Source organism: Cotesia glomerata, linkage group LG10 (assembly GCF_020080835.1).
Source record: "Cotesia glomerata isolate CgM1 linkage group LG10, MPM_Cglom_v2.3, whole genome shotgun sequence".
Lineage (NCBI taxonomy): Eukaryota > Metazoa > Arthropoda > Insecta > Hymenoptera > Braconidae > Cotesia > Cotesia glomerata.
The window spans coordinates 4,037,034-4,057,642 of NC_058167.1; the positions used below are offsets into that span (position 1 = coordinate 4,037,034).

General features: G+C 33.3%; 2 protein-coding genes across 9 annotated transcripts in view; one reads left to right on the forward strand and one right to left on the reverse strand.

Annotated features, from left to right (window-relative positions):
- Positions 1 to 1,620, reverse strand: part of LOC123272697 (E3 ubiquitin-protein ligase UBR4) — a 52,619-nt gene extending 50,999 nt beyond the window's left edge. For both annotated transcript variants that reach the window (XM_044739661.1, XM_044739660.1), the window contains exons 1-2: positions 1,227 to 1,620; positions 1,048 to 1,145 (exon numbers count right to left, since the gene is read on the reverse strand). In XM_044739661.1, the coding sequence (XP_044595596.1) occupies positions 1,048 to 1,145; positions 1,227 to 1,348 (220 nt within the window). In that variant the 5' untranslated portion in view covers positions 1,349 to 1,620. The remainder of the gene's footprint in view (positions 1 to 1,047; positions 1,146 to 1,226) is intronic.
- A 466-nt stretch (positions 1,621 to 2,086) lies between these two features.
- LOC123272698 overlaps positions 2,087 to 20,609 on the forward strand; it is a gene marked incomplete at its 3' end in the record, with an annotated part of 56,613 nt that continues 38,090 nt past the window's right edge. Inside the window, 2 exon segments of one of the 7 annotated variants that reach the window (XM_044739665.1) lie at positions 2,087 to 2,285; positions 2,726 to 2,868. 7 annotated transcript variants of the gene reach the window in all.

The following is a 20,609-nucleotide window of genomic DNA, read 5'->3' on the forward strand; positions in this document are numbered from 1 at the left end:
GGCCGTAGAGACTTCGGGTTTGAAAAGGGTACATTTAAAAAAAAAAAAAAAAACGACATCGTAGGATCATCTACAATGTAAAACGGCAATGTAGCCATTTTTTTTCAGGTCGCATGGACCAAGATATTAATCAGGCAATTCACAAAAAAAAAGTAAAGAACATTTAAATCTGAATTTGAACATAATTATCCATATTCATATTTAGATATGGTATCAATATTAATTATTATAGTTATTATTTTTCTTTCAAAAAATTAATTCGTACAAATAAATTAACATTAATTTTTAATATCGACACACATCTTGAATTTTTTTTCAAAATGGAATCATAAAAATGTCATGTAATTTATGTAAAAATTTTGAAAGTCAAATTGTTAAGTAAGTATGTTTGAATAAATGTTATAGTCGGTCGAATTATCTCTAATCGTTAGTAAAAAAAAAATGAATTGTTTTCATCACCTGTATAAAAATGTCCTAAATGGAGAATACGATATATTAGACTGTGGGTATTAACCCTTCAGTACCCAGGTTCTTTTTAGTGTCTCACTTGCACTGCAACGACATCCTATAAGTTGAATGTTGTTGCGTGAGAAAAATTCTCATAGCGAGGGTACTGAAGGGTTAATATCTTCAGTGTGTAATAGAAGTATCGTTCCAACGATTATTTCCCACGCTTTTTACTTTAAAGATTTGTTGTAAATAATGTAATCTAAGGTTAAAATAAAGAATTTAAGTAGAAAAAAACTCTTTCAAGATGAGGTTGATGGAGCTTAAAAATTTTTTTCTAGAAAAAAAAAAAAGCATTCTTGGAAAACAATTTTCTACGGAAACGACTATCTTTAATCATAATCTCATCAACAGTTTATGATCGAACAATTTTTTATATGATTTCAATCAACGATTGACTAGACTAGACATGTATTGAGTTGCAGAGAATTAGTATTTATGACGCATAAACCAAAACATTTTCGACTAATGTTTCATTATTCTTAAAACATTGATCATTTTTAGTAATAAATAGAATAATTAGATAGAGTAAAAACTTACTGTTGTCAACGTTGCCGCTAATATAATCAGCAACTAGAGCTGCGAATGACGTATAAAAAGCTTCATACTGTTCTTCATGAGAGGTGAATTCTGCTTCACTAAAATCGGTTAAAAAATTAGTGTTGAAATCAGATTTGACATTCCGAATAAAATGTAGTGTTAAAAAAAACAAAAATTACCTGTCAATTATAGCTTGTACAAGCTCTGAAACTTCATTTTTATAAAAAGATTCGTGAGATGAACTAAAAATAGGTTTTACAACTGACAACCAGTCAACACAACCACCACTCTTTGCTGCCATTTTGGATATATACTGAATGCAGTAGTTATCTTTTTGATCACAGAAATATTAAGAAGCTTCTCACATTTTTTTATTTCTGAAACATTTTACTCAAGATTTCACACTTTGACACAATTCTTATTGCATAGGTAGCATCAAGATCAGATTTCGTTTTGGAAGTTTATAATTCAACTGTCGAGTTATTGCGATGTTTTATTTTGCAATTGTTTGATGGTTGTTAAATGAATTATACTGTTCAATTTTTTTATTTAATAGTTTTTGGTATCTGATTTAAAATAGATCACCTGTATTTTTGTTTCTGAAACATAAAATTCAAAACTTAAACTTGATGTGTCGCGTATTACACAGATTTACATTCGTAAAATACCCAGTAAATTACTAGTCGAGATTTTTGAATGACACATATAAATATAATTTTACGCCAAGTAATTTACTCTTTCCCTGTAAGTTTTGATAAAATTTTTAATTTTTATTGTAATATGACATCGGGGAAAAAGAAATAAATAAAATAAATAAAATTTCTTGAAAATGCAACCTTAAACTCACAGTATTTTCAGGAGTATTTTCTTATCTTTACATCTTTACGAGGACGAGGATTATCAGGGCTGTTTATGAACACCATCTTTAGTCTAATTGAAAAACTAAAATTTTAAATGTTACTCAACGCAACGCAGACTTTATGTATGTATGTACATATGTACTCGCTCTTGTTGTCAGCTGTGTGTTATCTATTTCGGGGTTAATTTAGTAGTCTTAAAGTACGGTTTTATCTTGCAAAATAATAAAATAATCTATGTACTACCAAACTTAAAGCTTTATTTTGTAGTGGTAAGATTGAAATCGTTAAAAATTAGTTACAGCATACCTCCTATAGGTACGTGTAGTATATTATAGTATATTATAGTACAGATAACTCAAGTGTAAAACTGCGCCACGGGTGAGTAGTGGTCATTCCATTTTCTTACCCATGTTCTTACCTTTAGACGCACAAAGCGAGCCGTTGTTAAGAGAATAGAAAAATTGTTGTTGTGAATTATTATTTATTTAAAAATAAGATATTGTGTTCATATTTAAATACAAAATATGTTTTACAATTTCAAAAACGGTGAAAGCTAATGTCATATTGTTTGTAGTAAGTTTATGGAAATGAATAGTGACGTTTAATGTCTAAATAAAATCGTATTGTTGGTTCTAAACTTTATAAGCGTGAAAGTTCAATACCTGGAATTTGAAAATAATTACTCTAATATTGTTGTTTCTTCGAATAATTGATAAATTACTTGTTACTTAGACTTTCATATACTGAGTAATGAATGATAATTTAATATTTGTGTTAGTCTTTATTGTAATCTGTTGAGTGTGTGTTTTATGTCATAGGAACTTGTGGCAGCACTGCTGTTTCTCCAATAATTAACCAAACAAAATGGACACCGAAATATTAATTAAATGAAAAGTAACTCTTAAGAGTTTTAAATTTGAGTTTAAACTCATCAAGTTATGTCATCTCGGTTTTTAAAAAAGTAAGTTTTTTTTTTTTTTTTTTTTTTTTTTTTAATTATTCATTATATGATTAGAAACTCATTAGATATGAAACTGGGAACGTTTCAAGTTCAAGATCATTTACTACTCTTTTAGTCTCGTTTTGTAACGATGAAATATAATAGTTGTTTTCGTTTACGTGCACACAGATTTTCGGTGGCATTCAGTATTATTTCGAAAATTTTTCGTTATTGGCGTTCAGGTTACTTAAGTATAGTGCTCGTTACTCCATTGATTAATTATAAATTAAAATTTTCACCAAATCTAATCTTATTAATGATTTTAGTTTTATTATTCAATGGTTTGTTATCTATTTGTCAACCGGTTTCTAAAAATGAACTTTTGTTAAAGGGCATTCTTAAATGACAATGTCGACATTATACTTGGTAAGTTTTTGAAGGAACACTCTCAATTTGATAACCGTAAAACGAAAAGGGTACCGTCATTTTCAACTCATTATCTAAATTATGTTTTAAATCAGTTGAAAACTCAATATTTACATACTGTTATATCGTCGAGTTAAATGAAATTTGTCTAAACAAGTATTAATTTATATTAAGAAATATAATATTTTCTAGCATTGTATTAACCTATCTACTTGAATTTAAAATCAAAAATTTTAGAAAAATATTTAAAAATCATATTTTTTCATTCTCATTTTGAATCAAAATTAGTTACTACTCAGTTTAACTGCTGCACTCATTTTCAAAGTTCCAAAATATACATATGTACTTATTTGAAGCCTAAGCAAATCTCTGACCCTAGTATTTCATCAACGCAATTATTCAAACAACATCCCTGTTTAAAAATACTGATTGAAAATAATTAAAAAACATGAAACTCGAATTTTTTTCAATAATTTCAATTCTTTTGTTTGTATACAGTTACAGACATACAGTTTGCATGTAGTGATTGCTTCTCAATTCTTTTCAATTAGTATTTTTAACCAGGGATGTCACTTAACATAAATGTAAATAATAAAGATTCAAACTTGGTTTTCTCGTATTTCTAATAAACAATATTTTTTAATTATAGAAGGTTAGAAAAAAATAGTACTTCTAATAATAATAATTAATTAATTTTTATTTTTGTCAGGTATATATAATTTCAAGTAATCTTTGAACTTTATAGAATGGTTGTGAGACTGTGAAATTCATCGTTTTTTTAAAATAAAAATTTTTAGCTTTAGCTCTTTGAGGAGCTCTTTCACACAAGCATCACAAAAATAAATGTTGCTTCTTTGGAAGATTATATTCAACAAGAGAAAAAATTAACAGTTGTAGACTAAAATTCAACAAAATATTATCAAACAATTTTTGAGCCCCTTGGGCAATTAACAGAATGTCCATGGCCCGTATACGAGTTACTAAAAATATATTATTTAAAATTCGGGAAAATACTATCGTTCATGAAACTATTTGATTATATAATTTAAAAAATTTCAGTTATGAACAGTTATCAGTAAAATCCATAGTTTTATAAAAATTATATAATTGAATAAAAAGCAACTTAGATTCCCTAATTTATATCAGCTTAACATAAGATTTTCATATTCTGCCACTTTCATTTTATTTTAGATTCATTAATCGAGCTGTAAATGTTCGGATAGGTTGACAGCACGATTTTTATATTTTTGAACATTCTTAGAAGTTAATCTAGTTGAGTAAGAAGAAATTTTGTCATAGTTAGAGGCTTTAATTATTACAAAATTGGTTGTATTGTTATCCAATATTTTTTTTATTCAACAGTAAAACTGTTTGAATCCTCTTAAAGTTGATGATGTATTTAGATTAACTGCATCACCACCCTGGGACATTAATCTTACGGTAATTACCTATCTGTGAAAATAGCGAACCCGAGGTAGGTTTCTTATGAACTTGAAGAAAATTCATAGTACTTGTTTAAAAAAAAAACCAAACGATAAACTCGCGGTTAAAACACGCTAATATCACAAAAAAAAAAAAAAGCCAAATTTCTATGATATACTCGATATAATTAAACAGCAATTGCATCATAGATCGTGAATTCATTGATTATATTAGGTTTTATTGATATAAATCAAGTTTATTTTCCATATTCATCATAGAGCCCTACCGTACATGAATAAAATTTTTTAAACTATTCTTCAATTTACTGTAGACGAACTGTCATCTATAGATAAATTCTCTAGCATCTTATTGTAAAGTCACCAACATTTCATTACTGTTTTTTTTTTGCTTAAGTTGTGAATTTATTTATTCGTTTTTTTCCGGCGAAGCGACCGGCTGCACACGATTCAAGTAGATAAATTAAATTTTTTAGAAAATAACCAATCAATACACGGTGAGTAAACGAGAAATAGCTGACCAACACGGAGAAAAAAAAACAGTAATGATTACTGTTTTGTATAGTACTCACTAGTATTTTAGAAAAATATCCATAGATAGTAGAGAGTGCTGTGTGACACGACTGGTTAGTGCTAGCGCACGACTCAGTAATGTGCAGAAAGTAGCCAGTAGTTTTTACATTGCACCCTGTACTGTCAGAGTACAGGAAATGATTACATTACTTATTACTGAAAAATCGATCGACTAGAAATTCCGAAATTATGGGAAAAAAAACACTTTTTTTGAAATTTTTTGATGACGATGTCTCTTGATTGAATAAACCAATTTCAATGCGGTAGGTACTCGGCATTCGACTTAGTTTTTCACGTTCTAAAATATTGTAGCGGGTACATAATTGATTATTAATTCATAAATTATTAATTTTCAAAGCTGGGAAGTTGAAAAACAAAAATTTTAGATTCACTTTGAATTGTGAACTTTAGTTAAATTGATAACTCCCTTAAGCCAGATAAAATCTTACGTGAGATGAGGGAAGGGTAGTTTGAGAAATCATATGTGTTCTTACATAGAGTCCGGGAGGGGGTCAATAATGGTCAAAAATCGTCCTTACGTATTGAATGAATGGCCCCTCATTTTTTTCAATAAATCTTGTCTGAATAAAAACAATTGTTTTCTATAAATAATAAGTAGATTTTTTTTCTTGATGAGTTTCGAAATGAATTAAAATTTTTATTTCAAAGTTGCATGAGCTTATGACGTATAGATTTTGAAACAAATTATCACATTTTTGTGATTATGTTTTATATTGTCCAGTTATAATGAAAAACAGCATTTGCACAAATAAATTATGTATTTATAATACTTACAACGTTTATCTCAATCTCAATTTTTCAAATTCGTCTATTCAATCGAAAAAAATTATATATTAGGCAAAAAATTGTTTTTAAGTAGAAAACAATTATTAAAAATTTGGATCGTCAAATTAATACCAACTTTATAAATTCACGCTCCAAATATTTTTTATATCATATTTTTAATAAATTTTGAGTTGCTTTCTATCAATTGTTCTATTTCTATTTTCAGATTATTTTGATTGGTATGATATTGAGTTTTTTTTTACCTTTGTAAATAATTATTGTCCAGTCATTTTGTAAACATGTACTTGGCTTAAACACTTTACCGAGTATCTGTATTTTTGGATGACATTTTATTATAAAAATGTTATGTTTATAATCGATAAACGGAAAAAAGAAATTTATCATTGAGTCTTTTTGACTCGAAGAGAGATTCAGGACAACCAAAATTGTCTTGAATAAAATCAAATTCTTTTGTGTTGAAAAAATTTCTCTTTGTTTCAAAAATAACTTGAGCAGTCTTCTTAAACAATTTTCTTACTTTAAGCAAAACTTTTTTTTTGTATTCCTTTATTTTCAGTGTAATTACTTGTTTGAAAAAAATCAATAAAAAAAACTATCCTTTAAATTAATCTATTTAGACAAATTTGACTGTTCTACAAACTAAATTCGATAAAATCACTGAACTGAATTAGTTTGTTCCTGATTTTTATTGATTTCTTATTAGAAAGAATTTCGTATTTCGATTTGAATTATACTACAGTTAAAAATAATTACAATAAAATCTGTAAACTTTTCTATTTGTAATATTTGTACAATGGTATTACTACGAGAATTCTAGTGTGTTGATACCAATTTTAATGAAGAGATAATTTTAATCAAAAGATTTTGATGTTTAAGTAAAATTTTTCGGTAGATTATTATTGCTGTATTTTTTTTTTACTGTTTTAATAATCATATTTTTTTTTTGTGAAATTGTAATTAGAATGGTTTTCAAGGTGTATGCATCAAATAATCCATTCTTGGGGGGAAAGGTTATGACGATTATGGTATAAATCCATCCATAAGCGTATAGCTTTTCCCCTTAAGTGTGTATTTGAACCTGCGACAAACGTGGTCAGGTAGGAATTGACTCCATACAATGACTATATATAAAAATTTTTTTTTTTTTAATTTACTAATACTATATAATAACATTAAATAAAACTATTCAGTTATGCAAATGAAACACCAATACTACTACTGCCACTATATATATATATATATATATACATATATATATATATATATATATATATATATATATATATATATATATATATATATATATATTAGACTGATTAAAAAAAATCGACTATTTTTTTTTCTTAAATATATCGAAAATATTGTTGGAAATGATGAAAAAAAAAATCCTGTGAAAGTTACAGCCCTTAATATTAATATTAAAATGTCCCGCATGGTAAATTTCAATTTCCCGTATGATTAACATGGGAAAGCTTGTTTTTTTGAGTTTAGAATTTTATAACTCTTTAATCGTTTATTAAAAAAGCTAGACTAAATTATTTTCTTGTGTAAAATTGAACGCTCTACAAAAAAGCTATCTTAGAATTTTTCGATAAACCAACGCGTTTTGAAGTTATTCAACTTTAAAATATAATTTATAATATTTTTTAATTTTTTGACGAAACTATCAAGTTTATCAAAAAATTTTGTCAAATTTTACAAATTTTTTGTATTTTATATTTCTTTTGGTTTAACAGATCCTTTTATTTAACTGTCAAATTTCTAATACTATCGTATCTTAATTTTTCAATAAATTCAAATTATTTTTATTTTCAACTAAAAATTATTTTTATTTTTTTTTTCCTTAACCTTGTGACATTAGAGTAGTTTTATTACAATTCGGAAATTTTTCCCTATATTCACTGATAACAAGTAATAAGTATTGCAATTGTTCTTCATTTTTTGTAAAACACTTATTGTAATGTTTGATCAACGCTACCCCACGTTCCGCTACATCGTTAACCACAGTCAATTTATCAAAAAACTTCACACATTCATTATAACTTTCATCAAGAGGCCAAAAATTCACATCTCTTTCCATAAAATCATACAGTAAATCAAACGCTGTAAAAATGAACATAGAATCTTTTGATACAAAATCACTCATATCTTTCTGCAAAAATCCTTCAATGTCTTCTTGTCTCATCTCCAATTTTTTGACTTTCGTATTAAAACCATCTCGATTCTTCAAATTAACAATAATTTGTTCTTTCACTTCATTTTTTACACATCCATCAAATAAAGATATAACGGCTAATTTTTCAGATAAATACCATAGATGATTCGTCATTTTTTCAGTACTTGCAGTTGATATTGCCAAATTTACTGATTTGTATCGAATTAATTTCTGCATGAAAATTAAATCATGTTGTGCAGCCAAAGTCGCTGAAGTCGAAGTAAACCACGCTGTTATATAATTTGTGATGATAAACTTGCATATTTCTCGGATATAATATATTAGATATAATAATATATTGCTTTGGACATCCAACGAGCATGACTCATAGCTCCTGGACTTTTGAACGAAAAATTTTCTTTTGGAACAACTCCTAAGAAAACTGATGACAGCTCCAAAAATTCTCTGTAGTCACTCCTTGGATGATATTTCTGCAAAGAAGTTAAAATTCAAAATATTGATTCATAAACTATTATTTTCCATTCGTCGAAAAGAAAAGAAATAATGAATGAATTTGAACCAAAATACAAATAATTTTTGAACCGATAAAGTTGATAAGCTTTATTTCTTCTCAACGATTTTTTAAGATATGCAACAAAACTTAATCACTTAACACAGATCTTACCTGCAAATATTCTTCAATGAATCCTAAAATTTAACATATCGACTAACACCTCACTGATCTAGAATCGAATGTACAGCTGTTGCTTGTTCTATTCCAGTCCCAGAATTTATTTTTGGAACTCCTAATAATTGTTCTTCACCAGATGATGATAAAACAATAGGCAGCCTATCAACGGTATCAGACCCAACTATATCACTTAAAAGTTTCCCGTCCCAATGAACAACGTAATTATAATCCAATTTCAATTGTTCCTTTAGTTCTCTAGCTATACCTTCTCTTAGAGATATACGTGCCCGTCGAATAGTACTGTAGCTTAAATTAACATCATTAAGATCATATCCAACAATCTTAAGTTGCAGCTATGATATAAGTAGCATTTCTACTGCTTACATTTGCGCGATCTAATGTAGCAACAAGTTCAGGTGTCATTATAGACATTTTTGAAGTCACTTTTGGCAGAGATAATTCATCTTCGAAATTTGAAACATGACTTATCGTTGATTGTGATGTTGTTAGTGTACCTTGGCTTGAAGTAGTGTTACTATCTTGGTTTGGAGTGATGGTACTATTGTCAACCAGTTCATCCGAATCTGTAAATTATTAAAACATCGTACTTTTAAAAATGTTCATAGCTCGATATATTCTTGAAAGCTCATGAAGTAAAAAAACACAAAAATCGCAAAGCTTTTTTCCCGTAATTTTTTTTACTGCTTTTTGACCGCAGCATCCAAAAACTTTTAACCAAACTTTACTGAAAATCACACTTTTTGCAAAAATTAATGAAGTAAAAATAATATAAAGATTTTGTGTGCTTGCTTGTCTACTTAATGCGAAAAGTAAAAAATCTCCATATTTTACAATTCTTTTTCTATCATTTTAAAGTCAATAAATTAATCAATCAGCAACTAACATGAAATATTTGTGAAAAACTTGAATTAATACATACTTTCTTCATCTACCTCCATCAGTTCTTCATATGTTAGAGGTTTTTGTGGAAAATTATCAATAAATCCACGCCGACCTGATGATCTCTGGGCTAGCAAAAATTCATTTCCCTCTTTACTTAAGGTTTTGGCTGCTTTCGTGTGAGCAATATCAAATAACTCCTTCAACTTATTCTTAAAAACAGTTTCATTTTTGATTTGCGTGAATGATTGTCTCCGTTTATAACTACGCTGCAAACTTTGCCACTTTTTGAACATTCTCAATAACTTATTGATGGCATTTAAAGTCTCACAAATAGAAATTTGAGCCTTTTTCCATTGTTCTTGAACCTCGGTCACAGTAAATAAAGCACTTTGTTTAACACCACACTTTTGTACTTTATGATTATAGAAAAATAAAGCTAAAACGTCCTTAAAAGTTGGAAGTTTACGTCCAACAATACCAGTTATTGGAAAACCAATTAAATAAATTTCTTTATCCATTTTTTATAATCGATTTTGTCCATTTAAAAAAGGACTCAGTTACGAAATAATTCAAAGAAGAATAAATATCGTTCATCAAATAATTGGACAAATAACCCATAAAAAAGGAATTCTAGGATATGAATTAATTAATTGCAAAAAGTGAATTTAAAATACAAGCCAAAAATATTCACGAAAAATAATGATAAACTATAGCAACAATCAAAGTCCGAATTTGGTGGTTAGAACACCGCGTCACTCACAGTTATCAATTGAACAATGGGTTATTATTACCCAAATCAAAAAAGTTCGATTAAAGCGTCGAGTCGCGGAATAATGAGCGTTGTAGTGCGAGGTGGTCAGATACTAAGGGAGGGGGTGTCCTTGAAGCTTTTTTGATGGTATGAATAGTAGTGTGGTTAATTAAGAACAAATAGTACAACCGATGTCTTCTCTGTTTCGCGCTTCGATGATTTTTTTAACTGTGAAACTAGCTTCGATAAATAAAAAAATTAAATCAGTACATTTTTATTAACAGGCGAGACCATCTTTTTCTCGCTTTGCTCTCACGGAGTTCAACGGAACTATCTCTGTCGCACTCCCAACAGCAGAGCAATTACAGTTTCAATTGGTTTCACGAAACGAATGAAATTTTTGAAAAAAACGCTTTGTGGTAAAATAGTTTATTAAATTATCTATTATCTCTAAAAACGTTTTTTCAAAACTTCCATTCGTTTCGCTAAGCCGATTGAAACTGCAATCACTGGTCTCGGCTGTTAAAGTAATAAAATTAATTGCATGAATTTGAAATATATAATATTATGAACTTATAAAATCAATTAAATAATAGATGAAAATAATTTTTAATTGAAAATAAAATTAATTTGAATTTATTGAAAAATTAAGATACGACAGTATTAGAAATTTGACAGTTAAATAAAAGGATCTGTTAAACCAAAAAAAATATAGAATACAAAAAATTTGTAAAATTTGACAAAATTTTTTGATAAACTTGATAGTTTCGTCAAAAAATTGGAAAAAAATGAGAAAATATTATAAATTATATTTTAAAGTTGAATAACTTCAAAACGCGTCGGTTTATCGAAAAATTCTAAGATAGCTTTTTTGTAGAGCGTTCAATTTTACACAAGAAAAAGATTTAGTCTAGTTTTTTTGATTAACGATTAAAGAGTTGTAAAATTCTAAACTCAAAAAAACAAGCTTTCCCATGTTAATCATACGGGAAATTGAAATTTACTATGCGGGACATCTTAATATTAATATTAAGGGCTGTAACTTTCACAGGATTTTTTTTTCATCATTTCCAACAATATTTTCGATATATTTAAGAAAAAAAAATTAGTCGATTTTTTTGAATCAGTCTAATATATATATATATATATATATATATATATATATATATATATATATATATATATATATATATATATATACTTAAAAATTTTTTTATTTTGTGAAATTCCTACTAATTATTAGCACAGAGGAAACGGATACTCTGACTCACGAAATTTTTTCTTGATTAAATACTATTTTCTGCATTTTGGATTGGAAACCAAAATTTTCTTAACTAAGGCAAATTAATTTTCTTGAGTTGGGTTTTTTTGACCTAAAATTTTTTTTTATTTATAAGCTGCATAAAAACACGCGCAACTAAACAACATCGACTCAAAACAAGAAGCGGAAGAGCTCCCCTTAAAGTAACATCAAAGTCATCACCAATTCATGTTTACGCCGAAAGCTTGATAGAACTTGTAAAAGTGTTGACCTCAGGGGAGATTCCAAAATTAGACTTCTGGCTCAAAAACTTAGATAAAAATTACATTGGTGTTAGAAAAACAAATAAAATGATAAAAGAATTATAACAAACCAATACCATACAGTACATATCAAAGGAAGATAAGAAGATATTGCTAGTTCTTGAAGGTATCAAGCTAGAATATGAAGAGAATGATGTAGCCACATAAATCATTAGCAGAAACCTACCAAATATCAAAATTGAACCCGTGTCAAAATTCAAGTTCGGTAAGGAAAATGAAGATAATTTTTTATTTATCATACAACTGGCCAATGGTAGTCAACCAACTAAAGTTAAAAGAATAAAATATATGTTGCATCAACCCATCCTTTGAGAAAGATTGAGAAAAAAGGCTGTGTTTTAATGCAAGAGACGCTGTGTGTAGGCCACTCCAGCAATAGCTGTTTTCTTGAGTACAGATGCGTCAAGTGTAGAAGAAATAATGGCTCCATTAAAAAAAAGAAGTAAATGCGAAATTAAAGCCAACACAGTCCAAAAACTGCTGAAGTTAATCAATTTTGGAGAAAACGGACACAGCATCCTACTACAGCTCCAAGTATTTTTTTCAGATGCAAGGAATCAAGAAGCAGACTCGGGAAATTTACAAACTCATAATAAATAATAAAATAAACAGGATAACGAGAGCCATCTATCCAGAACAAACTTTCGCTATCACGAGCAACAATAGCTCATTTCCTTCACTTCCAAAGAGAAATAGCAACAGAGATCGACTTGAACAACTTATCTGGTCATCTCCAAGAACAGAAACGAATATCGCCCAGTTCAATACGCACTGTAAAAATTTTCTATTAATTTTTACATTACATCAGAATAATATTTACTATGGTACATATTACTGGAGGACTTTATTTCTCAACTGGTGTATTACGATGACTTATAGTAATTTCAGTTACGAGTGAAGTATGCTGTGTCATGCGTCGCGGTTGACGCGCATACGTTTACTGGGAGACACTTGTAAATGTTGTAGTCTTGAATTCAACTTTTTCAGATTTCCAAAGTAGAATTATGAACAGTTAAATATAGTTTAGTGATATAATGCATCCATAGTAAAATTTAATGTAAATTTTCCACAGTGTAACCATTCACCACAGTTCCAGAAATTTTGCATCAGCGGAGGAAATGTTAAACCAATTTAAAAACAGCATGATCAGCATGTTAAAAGAGCACTTCTTAGAAATAAAAAACAAAATAACGGGTACCCGATAAAAAAAGTTTTTATCTAATTATATATGATCATATATGAAATCATATATAATCATACATGATTATATATAGGGTCATATATATATAAGCAACTTTTTTTTTTGTTACCGATAATTTTTTTGTTACCCTTATGGCTCTTTCGACCCACCTCGGATGCGATAAGGGCGTATGAAATAAATTTTTTTTTGGTAACCGATGATGTATTTTTGTATGAACCGTGTAGAAATGCAAAAAAAATTTTTTCTTCAAACTAAAAATTTTTTTGGACAAAAAAAAACAGAATTTTTATTATACGCCTTTATAGCATCCGAGGAGGGGTCCTGGGAACCATAAGGGCGTATAAAGAATTTTTAACTTCCCGCTAAGAAAATTGAAAATTTTCAAAAATCGGGAAGTTATTGGTTTTACCCCGTTTTTCGAAAATCGAGTTTTCATCAGATCTCGACGTTTTGAGGTCCTAGGAAGCTTTCCTGACTATTCCCGCGAGGGTGTCACTATGTATGTATGTATGTATGTATGTGTGTGTGTGTGTGTGTTTTTGTTTTTTTTTTTTTTTTTTTTTTTGTAAAGAGGTACGAAAAAAGATCTTCAAAAGACACCGGTATCGTTAACTCTGCCGCCCATCTTCCGGCAGATATCGATAGTCGGTAGTGTGGAGATTTTTACCCACTAAAAAAAACATTCCTCTTTCCCTCTCCCCTAGATGGTACGGGGAGGACTGGATTGGAACCGCGTTAGCATTACTTCAATCCAGTCGTGCTGCGTCTCACGACGCCTACTCCTGGCTACTGGTCCCTTTCTGCGATTTTGTCTTTCAGGAGGTGCTGTGCATAAACTGCAACAGCTGACCAGTTTTCCTCTTGTTTGATCATATAGGTCACCAGGCTTGAGGGGGAGAGCCTGGTGTTTATGATTTCTTCGGTGCTTCTTCTGTAGTCCTTCCATCGAGCACACTCGAAGAATGTGTGTTCGGCGTCGTCGATTTTATCCGGGCAGTATTTGCACGTTGGTGTGCTGTGCAAACCCATCTTGAAAAGATAGGCATTGAACTGCCCATGTCCCGTCAATAGCTGGGTCAGGAAAAAGTCCGTATCCCCGTGCTTCCGAGAGAGCCAGACGTTGATGTTTGGGATCAGGCGCGCCGTCCATCTGCCCGTCTCTCCCGATATCCATCGGTCCTGCCACTCTTGCTGCGTTTCCGCCTTTATCCTCGTTCTTGCGTCCTTCATGTTATCATCACTGTCTTTAGCGTCATAGAGTTTTGCTCTTTCGAACGCTAATAGGTCGATGGGCGCGGCTCCTGCAATGACCAATACAGCCGCTTCGGAAACTGTGCGGTAGGCGCAGGCAACCCTGAGAGCGCCTCGCCGCTGTACTGCTGCGATCTTTCGCTGGTAGGTCTTCTGCTTTAATATGTCTGCCCATATCTCCGCTCCATAAAGCAGTACCGAGTGGACTGCTTCTAGAAGAACTCTTCTCTTTTTTGTTCTTGGTCCCATGGTGTTGGTCATGATTCGTGCTAGGCTAGACACAGTCTTGCTGGCTTTCTTGCATGCACTGTCGAGGTGTTCCCGGAAAGATAGTTTCTCGTCTATCATTACCCCTAGATACCGCAGGGCCCTTGTTGACGTCAGCGTTGTTCCTCCCATGTCCACAGCGAATGGTTTTGGAAACCATTTTTGACGGGTCAAAACGACCATCTCGGTTTTCTGTTTGGCGAGTTTCAGGTGATGCTTATCGAGCCAAGTTTCGACGGTGTCGATGGTTTCCCGAACTAGCAGTTCGGCCTCTTCCACGCTGTCCGCCACTATAGTGGCTGCAACGTCGTCTGCAAGGCATGTTAGCTCTACTTGCTCTGGCAACGGGATTTCAAGAAGCTCGTCGTAGACTGCGTTCCATAGATCAGGCCCCATTATTGAGCCTTGCGGCACGCCAGCCATTATGGCGTATTCTTGTGGGCCTTCAGTAGTGTCCACTATTAGCTTTCTATCGTCAAGGTAGTTGTTGACTAGTGCCAGATTTTCTGGCTCCGCGTCAAACTTGTGCTCCAGAGCGTCTAAAATGTCTCCCCAATTTGCGCTGTTAAATGCGTTTTTGACATCTAGCGTGAGGAGAAGACATACTTTACGAGCTTTGAGGCTACCAGACCATGCTTGTGTTGCTGTCTTTATGACTTTCTTGATCGCTCCGACTGTCGAATGACCTTTCCGGAAGCCATGCTGGTTGGTGGCAAAACCTCCAGCACGGGCGATGTCGTCGCGAAGTCTCCCTTGTATGAGCTTCTCGAGTAGTTTTCCAGCAATGTCTAGCATACAGAGTGGTCTAAACGACGAAGGTGTTATGAGGGTTCCCTTACCTTTGTCTAAGAGAACCAATCTCTGCCGTTTCCAGACCGCGGAAAAGGTGCCAGTTGCCAAGCATGCGTTGTCGGTGTTCAGGAGTAAGTCTGGGTATTTCAGGGCTATAATCTTGATCACCGGTGCCGGGATGCCATCAGGTCCAGGTGCCTTTCCTGTTTTGAGTGACTTGGCCGCGTCTTGTAGTTCCTTAGTTGTGAAGGGCGTTACTTCGTTGTTTTTAGTGTAGTGTTTCTTCTCCCGCGGCGGGTGTTTGGGGAAAAGCTCCGCTACGATGCTATCCATTAAGGCTGGAGTCTTCGGCGCCTCTGGTAAAGCCTTTCCAAGTCGTTTGGCGACAATTTGGTAGGCTTTACCCCAGATGTCATTGTCGAGATCGTTGCAGATCTCTTTCCACAACTTTGCTTTACTTTCTTTGATGGCTCGATTTAGCGTCTTTTTGGCCTGCTTGTACTCTTTTGAATACAAGTCCTGGCTTGGGGAGCGTTTGGCGGCTCTCGTTGCGCGGCGACGTAGTTGATGGCACATTTTGCGAAGTTCCGCTATGTCTGTTGACCACCAGTACGCCGGTCTGCGAAAACTCCGGTTTTTCAACCGCGGCATAGAGGCGTCACATGCGGCGGAAATCTCCTTCATCGTATTTAGTACTGTCCCTTCTGTCTCGCTGCAAGTATCCGGAGTCGGGTTGTTCTGAAGGATAGACCAGCTCCGTGCAAGTGAAGCTCGCAGTGCCTCTGGATCAAGCTTCCTGACATTCCACTTTCGCTTAGAAAGGTCGTGTTGTGATACCGGAGCAGATGCCAATCCAACGTTAAATGTCACGAACTGGTGATCACTGCCACTGTATTTTTCGGATACTGTCCAGTTTTCAATCATGTTGGCAATTTTTGGAGTCGCCAACGAAATGTCGAGGATGGACTCTTGGTACCCCGGTCTTCTGAAAGTCGTGGTGCTCCCAGTATTTAGCACTATGAGGTAGAGTCTAGCCACGACGTCAGCGACCTCGTTGCCTCTGGTGTCGGAGAAATCAGCGCCCCATTCAGCCGATTTAGCATTGAAGTCACCAGCTACGATAACTTCGCCGTCGAACTTGGTGATCACATCCTCTATATTTGCCAGTTTCTGTCGGAACACACTAATCCCTTCGTTAGGTGAGAGATAGACGCTCATGAAGTAGGTTATGGGGGTTTGAATCCAGACAAAACCTGCTCCACTTCCGCTGTTGATGGTGGTAACGTTCTTTGTATTTGCAATCCAGATTGCCGCCGTGCCAGTTTTGTCTGCGAACCATGCTCTATCTTGTAGGTTTAGATATTGCTCACAGATGAAGCAAACGTCGATCCTCTCTTCGAAGACTCGCTGGCGAAGTAAATTTTGCGCCAACGCACATCTATTCAGGTTTCCTTGAAGTATGCGTGTCATTTCTGCCCTTTCGTAGCTTCGGCAAGTGCGGTGCGGAATACCTTACAAGCCCCGGAGCCTGGAATATGACATAAGCTATCTGGAGCTTCTTGTTCCTGTGTACAGAGGAAGCACTTTGGCTGTTCAACGCAGTCTGCAGCTTTGTGGTTTCCTCCCCCGCATTTAAAGCAGCACTTGCTTCTGTCAGGCCCCTTGCAGGAGTTCGTCGCGTGCCCGTATCCGAGGCGTGTGTGTGTGTGTGTGTGTGTGTGTGTGTGTGTGTGTGTGTGTGTGTGTGTGTGTGTGTGTGTGTGTAAGTATGTAAACCTCTTATAACTTTTGAACGGTTGAACCGATTTCATCGCGGTTGGTGCCATTCGAAAGGGCTTCGCCAAACTTAGATTTCCTGTTAATTTGAACCCATTCGGACCGATAGATTTTGAGAAATTTGGAGAAATCTAAAAAAAAGTAGGAAAAAAAATTTTTTCTGAAGTGGTTTTTTTGGGATAACTTTTAAACGGCTCAACCGATCGATTCCAAAAACTAATCAGTTCTCAACCTTGAAAAACCACGTCGATCGCCGCCAATCCGGTCAAAATCGGTTGATTGGTTCAAGAGATATCGTGAACGAAAGAAAACCGAAAAAAGCGTTTTTTCAGAGTTACTCCGAAATTTCTAGTTTGACCAATTGAAACTTAGAAATTATTTATAAGGCTTAAAAAACTACGTAGAATGCCGCCAACCGCGTAAAAATCGATTCATTGATTCAAAAGTTATTGCGGTATGAACATTCAAAAAATAGTGTTCTATGAAACTTATATCAGACTTTTGAGCTCAAAGAGCTCAAAAGCATAGAAAAGGTATCTTTTTGAGGTCGGAGAGCTTAAAACAACACACGGATTGTACTTTTGAGCTCGAAGAGCTCAAAAAAGCGGCCAGGTATTAACGGAATTAGCGGGAAGTTGCAGGGATGGCCTTTAGGGTCAACCGTTTTCCTAATTTTTAACTTCCCGCTACGAAAATCGAAGATTTTCAAAAATCGGGAAGTTATTGTTTTCACCCCGTTTTGCAAAAACCGAGTTTTCATCAGATCTCGACGTTTGAAGGTCACAGGAAGCTTCCCTGACTATCCCCGCGAGGTTGTCACGGCGTCTGTATGTGTGTGTGTGTGTGTGTGTGTGTGTGTGTGTGTGTGTGTGAAAGTATGTGAACCGCTTATAACTTTTGAACGGCTTGACCGATTTCATCGCGGTTGGTGCTATTCGAAACGGCTTGACCAAACTTAGATTTTGAAAACTATTTGGACCGATTCAGATCAAGAGATTTTGAGAAATCTTCAAAAAACTGAAAAAAAAATTTTTTCAAATGTAGTTTTTTTGGAATAACTTTTAAACGGCTTAATAGTTCAATTCCAAAAACTAATCAGCTCTTAACCTCAAAAAACCACGTCGATCGCCACCAGTCCGGTCAAAATCGGTTGATTCGTTCGAGAGATATCGTGAACGAAAGAAAACCAAAAAAAGTGTTATTTCGAAATAACTCCAAAATTCCTAGCGCGATCAATTCAAAATTTGAGATTCTTTGTGAGGCTTGAAAAACTGCGTCAAATGCTACCAACCGCGTGAAAATCGGTTTATTCATTCAAAAGTTATTGCGGTATGAACATTCAAAAAATAGTGTTCCATGAAACTTCTATCAGACTTTTGAGGTCAAAGAGCTCAAAAGCATAGAAAAGGTATCTTTTTGAGCTCGGAGAGCTTAAAACAACACACAGATTGTACTTTTGAGCTCGAAGAGCTCAAAAAAGCGGCCAGGTATTAACGGAATTAGCGGGAAGTTGCAGGGATGGCCTTTAGGGTCAACCGTTTTCCTAATTTTTTTTTTACAAATTATGGCAAATAAATTTTTTTAAAAATTTCATTTAAATTTTTAATCAAGGTATAATCATGGTTTTTGTGTATTTTTACTCTGAAATAGACTAACACAAACGCGGGTAATAGTGTTGCGCCCTTTTAACACGGTTTTTGTGTGTGTTTATTCGATATTAGACTAACACAAACGCGGGTAATAGTGTTGCGCCCTTTTAACACGGTTTTTGTACGTGTTTATTCGACATTAGACCAACACAAACGCGGGTAATAGTGTTGCGCCCTTTTAACATGGTTTTTGTGTTTGTTTACTTAGTAATAGGCCAACACAAACTCGGGCAATAGTGTTGCGATCTTTTAACATGGTCTTTGTGTGTGTTTATTCTACATTAGACCAACACATACGCTTGTCACCGTATTGTGCCCTTTTATCATTGAGCCCTTTAATAATTTTTTTCTTTTATTTAAATTTTCGAAAACTATAACGAATTTGAAGGATAACTTGTCGGGGATATTTTGTCCGAGGATGTTTTGTCGGGGGATCAAGACGCCTGATACCATGAAATCAACTATATCGATCTTGGACCAGTTGAACTGGCTATCAACTTGTCTAGTGTAATTTATTGGCAGTGAATTTAAAATGTGGTTTTTTAGGAACAACTTTTATTTTATTTAATTATTTACTTATTTAATTTGAATGCCAAGGCAATGGCCGAATGGCAAAAATATAAAAATAGAAAAGTATAAAGTACATGTAAGAGTATAAACAGATCTACATGGATATTTTAACAATATTTGGATTTCGCTAATAGAACAGTGAAAACAATCAAAAATTTTAGAAATGTAATCAGCTATTTACAATCAGTTGAAATGAAGTGAAATAAAAGTAAGCAAGAAATTTTAAGATGAGTGTCGGACTAAGTTTAGATTTAAAGCACTGCAAATCACTCCAATTTTAACTTTAACGATTTGAATCATCATCAGTGAAGCCGAGTATCAAGTTCTCATTAAGCTCAAGGTCATAGAAAAATTGGTAAGCTTTTGTCTTGAAAGTGTCAATGCTAAGTGCATTAATGACGTCAGGTGGTAATTCTCTCCAGAGGCGTATCGATGAAATCAGGAATGAATGTTCGTAGGAGGTAGTTGAAAAATTGGGAACTTTAAATGTGACATTGTTCTGTTTGGCAGCCACTCTCTCAGATGGTCTAATATCTGGTGACTCTTGGACAAACAAGCTTCTGAGGAAACTAGGTTCGCCAAAGCTGAAAAGTTTATACAAAAAACAAGCTAAGAAGTAGTACCGCTTCGATTTAACTGTGAGCCACTGTAAAGAGCGTCTATGAGGAGTAAAATGCTCATCACGCTTCAGATTGAAAATGAATCTTATGCCGTTGTTAATCAGACGTTGTAACTTGTAATCTAGCCAAGAGCAGGAGTCGATGATTGGAATAATTATTGCTGCCACCAGCAATTTCCAAATTGAAATAGATAACGATATTATTCCTATATTTGAAGCTATTTAGAGTGCTATAGACTGCGAGAGGTATGTGAAACATGAAGATCCCAGATGTTTAGTTAAGCTGACATGGGATAACATTACCATCT